Below are 7,423 nucleotides of genomic sequence, written 5' to 3'. Positions count from 1 at the left end.
ACGATCCGCAAAGACCAACGTTCCACATCGCTCGACGCAGCAGCTTTCACGTCGACCGATTCTCACACCCAACTGTCGACCAACACCCGACCTTCATCATCGACCGATCTACATCGTTCGACATCGATCGATACTACACCGCGTACATCGATCGATCACCAGTCGCGAAACATGGTTGCGATTGTTATTCTCAGACAGGACGAGAATGGAAACCTGTATGACCAGGATGGTCATCTGCGTAATGCAACATGTCAGAAACTAGACGCTTAGGAGAATGTAATCCCTGATACTGATGCTACAGGAGCTGCTCAACCTGTAGAAAAGGCTGCTCGACCAAGGGCACTGGCTGACTACAATCGTCCAGATGAATACTACGGCAACAAATCAGCTATTCGACTTCCAGAGATTCAGAAGCAGAATTTCGAGCTGAAGCCTCAGTATTACACAATCATGTCGCAGATACCCTATGTATAGGCGCAAACCTAGGAATTCCTAAAATATCTCATCTGCCAGGAATATGGGCCAGCTTGCGACCAGCACAATACGAGCTGGGTTGGTCGATGAAGGAGCTTGGAATGGAGGAAGATGGAACAAAGCTCAACCTATACCAGGAGAAGGATTTTCATCAACCAAATGGGCATGAGGAACATGTCGGATTTGGTTTTGAACGAGGCCAATTTGAGATGGTCGAAACCAAGTATTTCCAGCCCATGAAGTAGATATCAAACAAGTTGATGATACACTCTTATTCTCGGTTTGGACATAGACCAGATCTAAGACTAAAGCCCTTGTGGAATCAGTTGGAGATTTGGTTCATTCCGTGCAAGCTGAAGAGATCATGACCGCTTCAGTCAATGTGCTGACCATGGTTCAACATTTCGATTTATCATTGTTAGAATCACACTTTTTTCATCAGGTAATTTTGAAAATAGATGTTGCTTATGGTTTTCAAGACATCCAAAAAAATCGAAATAGAATACTATTAACTATTTCATTGATGTAAGCTAATTTATTTCCCATCAAGAAAGGCTCTTAGAACAGTCGCCAACTAGTTTTATGAAACTTCGGATATTGACCCAACTTTTTGCTGATAAATTAATCCAATATTGAGAAGTACTATCCCACGAGACGAAACAACGCCCCATAAATGTAATTGATTCTCACTGCTTGCTTCACTTTGTTATAAAACTTGAATTTGTTATTTTCTTTCAAAGTTGTGCCATTTGTTATGACATGTCGTAATTGTTTAACTAAATCATCAAAGAGTAGTAATATAGGTCTAACCTTTTGTTAGAACACATGTAATATTGGCGAATATATATATTTTTTACATTTTCAGTCAAATTTTTAAATTTGATATATATATATATAATTGTAGGCTTATGAACTTAGACTGAATAGTCCATTCAATTGAGGTGTCAAATCGTTTTAATGTTTTATTAGTTAAAATGGACTAGCTCATCTTCTTAACTATTTTTGGTGGCCAACATTTAAACTAATACTAGAATATGACCCGCGTTGAAACGCGGATTATGTTTTTCATCATGAAATCAACAAATATAACTATGTATTAAGTTAATTTATTATATAAATTTTTTGAGAAGATTGTTTTTTGTTTCTTTTATTTTAAAATTTATTTGTAATCGTATTTTAATTGGTAACAATAACATAACAAAACTTTTTGACTGTTGCATGGATTTTATCCTGCTATAAAATAATAAAACCTATCTTTAGTCAAAAAAAACTTCCATTCACCAAAATTAACCATTTGTATAACTAAACTTAGAATAACTAAACCAAAAATAACTGTTTCATTAGCAAAAATTAACTATAAATTTTAATTATATAAATTTTAATTATTATCATTTTGAGGTTAATATTTAGATTTGGTTTCTAAAATGTTCTGATATGGAATATTTCCTTCACATGTTTATTGATATATATAAGATTTTACTTCAGATTTTAAAACTATTTCCTAAGTTATGGTTGGATGGATACAATAAAAGTTACCATACAGATTTTTGAAAAACAATTACTGTAAAAAATTTACTGTAAGAAAATCATAATAGACCCATTTCATTAACAAATTAAACTAATTATATATTTCGATAATTAATATGGTATTGCTTTTATTTACCTTATTTAGCATATTGTTTATTATCCTATTTTGTGGTTATTGTTTATACTTTATACCTAACCTTATGTATATTTTCTTCTTTTTAATGCTTTTAAATATTTTCCTAAAAATCATCCATTTATATTCAATATACGCCCAAACATTTAAAATATTAAAAAAGAAATATTTTTGGTAACAATATTTCGAAAATATACATAACAAAATCTGTAACAGATTTGTTCAAATTGTTTTTCAACTCTGGTTATTATTAGAATCATCAATTGTTTTTTTTTTTTTTTGCTAAATAGAATCATCAATTGTTCACCATACCAAAATGGTTCAAATAAGAAATAAAAAGTTATACGGCTTCAGCTAAGAATAAAACAGCTCAAAAATGAAGAAATGCAGAACAGAGCACAGAGAGCTCCTTCTCCCATAGTTGAAAACCATCATTGAAAGGACTTTACGATTGTCTTCTTATTGAACACCAGCTTTTGAAAAAAAAAAAGAACACCAGCTTTTGAATTAATTGTCTCTCGCAGCCATCTCGGACTCTTCCAAGCAACATTAAACTGATGTATGTGATCCCTTATAACCCTTTGAGCGATTTATGTTGACACAGTCTTAAGGGTATTCAGTGTATGGTCAAGAGACCAGAATTGAATGAAGGAGAGGCCAATCGCTATTCCTTTGAGAAGGTAACGAAACTGAGAAAAGAGATGAGTGTGGAGCATAGCTCTTCCCTTGCGTCACACATTGTCGACTTAAAGATGATCCTGTGGTATGTAAATGTTTGGATTAATGATGAGTTTTTGCTTATATAATCGTTTAGATCTGATTAGTATATCGTATTGGTTAATTTCTGTTAGTGTTAATGGGATAAATATTGTATAACCGAATTGTAAAAAATGTTAAATTTATTTTTAATAAGATGTGAATAGGTCCAAAACTTAAATGACAACATTTTTAAGTAGATAAAAAATAGGACCTTAAATTAATAAATTAGATTTTGTAATATACAAGAGATAAAAAAAATTAATCATCTGACAAGGGTTTTCAACATTTTACATATTTTGATAAAACAATATATGAGCACCCATAAGTTATAAAACATCAATTATAAATTGCCATACCAAATAATGGAATTATATAAGAAATTACTAATTTGTAATATTTTACATTTAGCAAGTTAAGTTATTCATAGTAAAATATTTATATCAGTCTAACTATAAGATTAGCTAAACAATCTGGTTATGTTCATAATTTTTTGTCAAACAACTGATCGTTAAGTAAGGTTTTTAACTATAAGATATTTTTATCATTTATAATTGTTTTTAAAATTGGAATCATAACATATATATACGAAACGAAATTTAAAATTTTAGTAGAAGCGATTGTATAATTAACTTTTAATTTAATAAATAAGATAAAAAATAATAAATATATAATTATAACTATATTATGCTTACATTTATGATTATTAAAATCTAGATGGTCAAAATGTGATCACGTGATTATGATTCATATTTTAATTGTATGTTTAGTCTAACTTACTTTTACTCAATTTTAACATCTTATATATTAAAACAGAAGTCACAACCTTGATTCGTGTGTGATTTTTTTTTAAAATGGACCTAATTGACATATTCCTAAAAAGTCATGTCACATTTAATCTCTAATTTTATCATTTAAATTTTGGACCTACCAAAATTTTTTATTAAAAATAGACCTAATGGACTTATTCATAAAATGTCATGTTACATTTAATCTTTAATCCTATTATTTTAAATTTTGGGCTACCAAAATTTTTTATTAGGCTATCAATAATTGGATTTAAACAATACATGATTCATTGGATTTACAGATAGTATAAATTAAATAGATATAATTTAATGTTGTAATACTATACCTCCATATGTTAATCATTTAAATATTTGTCGATGTTAACTTTTAAAATTATAATGATTTTTTTTTTAAATAACAAAAATCATATTATCTAACAATGATTAATCTTTACTACATTAAACCAATGAAAACAAATTTTAAACTATATAGTCTATTTTTAAAATTAAACAAAAATTAAATGTTTAATTATTTGCTCGATAATATAAATCTATGAAGCGAAAATTTTAATTTTTTAAAAAAATTCTAAATTTTTGAAATGTTACAATATCTTTGAATATGACAATAAAATAATATTTTACTAATCTTTATTTATATAGTTACGTTTTTAATAATGAAATAATAATCCAAAAATATATATATAGAAGAAGATACAAATACATGTGAAAGTTTGAAATAATCTATTCAATAAAAAAATATACCGTAAACTTATTATTTTTTAAAAATTGATAGACACATATATATTATAATATATACTAATTTAGAATTAAAAATAAAATGTTTATATAAAAATAAATAAAAACAAAAATCCGCGCGGTTGCGCGGATCGAGATTTAGTTTTCATTATTTCATGATATTTTTCGTAGTATAATGTATGACCAATTATTTCCATATAATGATTCTAAATGTATTCTATTTTCATTAATATTGCAATAAAAGATATCAAAATGATAATCCACCGTATTTTGACCTTGGGTTTCATGCTTCTACAGGAAAAAAATAAGATTGTTTTTAACATTTAGCACCTAAAAAAAAACAAATTAAGCGAACATGCCACAACATAAATTTTAATTAAGTCTTGATGCTACACCAAATCTAACACAATAAAATAATGACATCTAAAATGTGCAAATAAATAAAACAAAAGGACAACCAACATGCATCCAACACAACTTTTGTTTTTAAGGTCACCAACATAAAATTATTAAAGTATCTTTAAGCGAAATAGTATTAACATAGGGACAAATATGTAAATCCTTACATGATAGTACTTCCATGAATAAAACTAAATATTTGCTGAATGGAACTGGCTATGTCTTCCGCCGTAAACTTCGTTTCACTTGTAATCTGCACATGTTTACATCGACCTCATGTTAACCTTTAGCAGTTACTACATAAAGAGGTTAATGAACAAATATAATGTATTTATTTTAGGCCCTTAAATAATGTGTATCTTAGTGCCACAGCAAAATTGGTAATTATATTGGTACTTAAACGCCTATTAGTATTATTATATGTAAGCAAGTGGAACTTGCCTTGACAATGAAGGAGTAGAGGACGGTTTGTTCCATGGTAGTGATGCTAGTGTGAAGAATAGAGAGATGGAGATCTTCCAAAGCAGCCATAGTCATGAGTAATTGGCCTGGTCTTCTTTTTGATAGTATTTTGATCATGGCATCAAACCCTAGTAGCTTAACCTCCACGTCAGCCAAACATGACTTGTTCTCCGTCATCTCCTCCAGAAGTCCTCCTCCGCCCTCTAGCTCGGTTATATTTTTGGTAATTATGAGCGGTTGAGTTTGGTTAGCTACCCTAGTTACGGGGCAAGAAGAAGGATTTGTTGGCCTGGTCATGCCCCTTGTTTGCCTATGACCGGTTTCTTCCAAGATTCTCCGACGCTTTTGTGATTCCAGACACGGTAGGAGTTCCTCGAGCTCTCTTACAAACTCTATTACACCTCCTATGATCGAGGCTTTGTCTCCCTATTATATGCATAACATTCAGTTTATTTACGTATAGTTTGAGACGGTTTTTTTTTTTTTTTAACACTGAAAGAATACCATTCAAATCCAAAGGCTGATACAGCCAAATGTAACATGGTGGACAAAGGTCAACACCTATCAAACAGAAACAAAAAAAAACCAACCCAATAGGGAGGAAACACTAATATGGAAAGATTAAAAGATGAAGCTAAGACAAGGAGACAGCCACTAAGAATCTAGACCCTAGGAACGTGGCTCCTAAGACCAAGGTCTAGGCTTCTCCTGCAATCGCGTGCTGAAGCCAAGATGGACCATTCCGTGCTATATAAGATTGGTACCGATGATCAGAAGTTACACTCTCCGCTATTCTCAAGGCTATAGAGTTTCTTGCTGGGAGAATGTGGTTGAGGCTCCAACCCCTCAAAAGATGTAGTTGAGATCTGATAGAATATGACACCCGAGAGGATTCAGGAGCACATACCTGACCATCCCCGTTATATAATACGCGCCGTGCGTGAGCACAGGAAGACTCAAAAATTATGTTGTCAAGCCTCAACGATTTCATACTCTCAACTGCCCATAAAATTGCCCAAAGTTCAGCTTCTTCAAGTGATTGAATCCTAGAGTAGGAGCGTCGACTATGCATAAGCACACTCCCTCACAAGGTTTAGTTGTACATATATATTTATGAATATCATACCCTTTTAACGTAGGAGCCAGGCATGAGGGACCTGAGGACACGTAAATGCTCGTTCATTTGCTTCCTACGTTTCCTTTCGACCATGATACGAGTCATACGTTGGCTTTCCACTTCTTCGATGGTCTTGCTTGTTCTAGCTCTCTTCCTCTTGCTGTTCACCTCCTTTGTTGTAACATTATTGTTGTCCCTATCTTCATTTTCTCCTCCTCTAATAAAACGGAGTCGCCTGGAGTTATTGTCTTGGTCTTCAAGAAAAACGCAGCCAATGTTTCCTCCGCACTCACCTCCCTCCTGAGGCGTCCTATGAGAAGACATGAGATGCTGGGTTCGAATATGGTCCTCTATCCTTTCCTTCAAGACTGGGAACTTCAAGAAGCAAACCGGATCAAACCCGGTTTCTTGAACGGCTTGGTTATTGGTCCGGTTCAACGCCAATTTCGGACCGAAGTCTGCAAAATGCATCATGTCTATAAATGTCTTTTTATCAAAAAAAGGCGTTGCTCCAAATTCGGAAGGGGACAGTTGATGCGGCTGCTGTTGTAGCATTGGTTGCTTTTGCGGTTGAAGGTCTCCGTTGAGCGTATAGTCTATCATACCGGAGCTGTTACTGTCATGACCGCCTAAGGGTTTACCGAAGAAGTTCGATGCCTGAGAGGAGTTGGGTAATATACATAAATTTAAAATATATATGCGAGAAAAATTAATGCTTGAGATGGGAAGAACGTACGTACCGAGTAATATTTATCCATTGATATTCGTACTTTTCTTTTCGCCAAATGTTGATATTGTACTTGATTATAAACGTGTTATGTCTAACTTCTTGATCACTCCAACACGACCTAACGACAATAATCTATGAGCTTCAGAGTCAGTTGAAAACATATCCATGAAAGAAAGGAAAAACACACGTAGAACACAAGTTATTATAAACCTAAACAAATATGCATATATACATGCATGTCTATACAAATATTTTCTCAAACTGAAATATATATATGAAAT

General features: G+C 32.3%; 1 protein-coding gene across 1 annotated transcript; it reads right to left on the bottom strand.

Moving 5' to 3' along the window:
- Window positions 1-4,996: 4,996 nt before the first annotated feature.
- LOC106337095 (transcription factor FAMA-like) lies at window positions 4,997-7,170 on the bottom strand. Its single transcript, XM_013776131.1, has 4 exons — window positions 7,153-7,170; window positions 6,422-7,069; window positions 5,275-5,721; window positions 4,997-5,086 (listed from the first exon to the last, which is right to left on the bottom strand). The coding sequence occupies exons 1-4, from the start codon at window positions 7,168-7,170 to the stop codon at window positions 4,997-4,999; spliced, it is 1,203 nt and encodes a 400-aa protein (XP_013631585.1).
- Window positions 7,171-7,423: the final 253 nt, after the last annotated feature.

The sequence above is a fragment of the Brassica oleracea genome, chromosome C1 (assembly GCF_000695525.1).
Source record: "Brassica oleracea var. oleracea cultivar TO1000 chromosome C1, BOL, whole genome shotgun sequence".
NCBI lineage: Eukaryota > Viridiplantae > Streptophyta > Magnoliopsida > Brassicales > Brassicaceae > Brassica > Brassica oleracea.
This window is presented reverse-complemented; position numbering and strand designations above follow the sequence as displayed.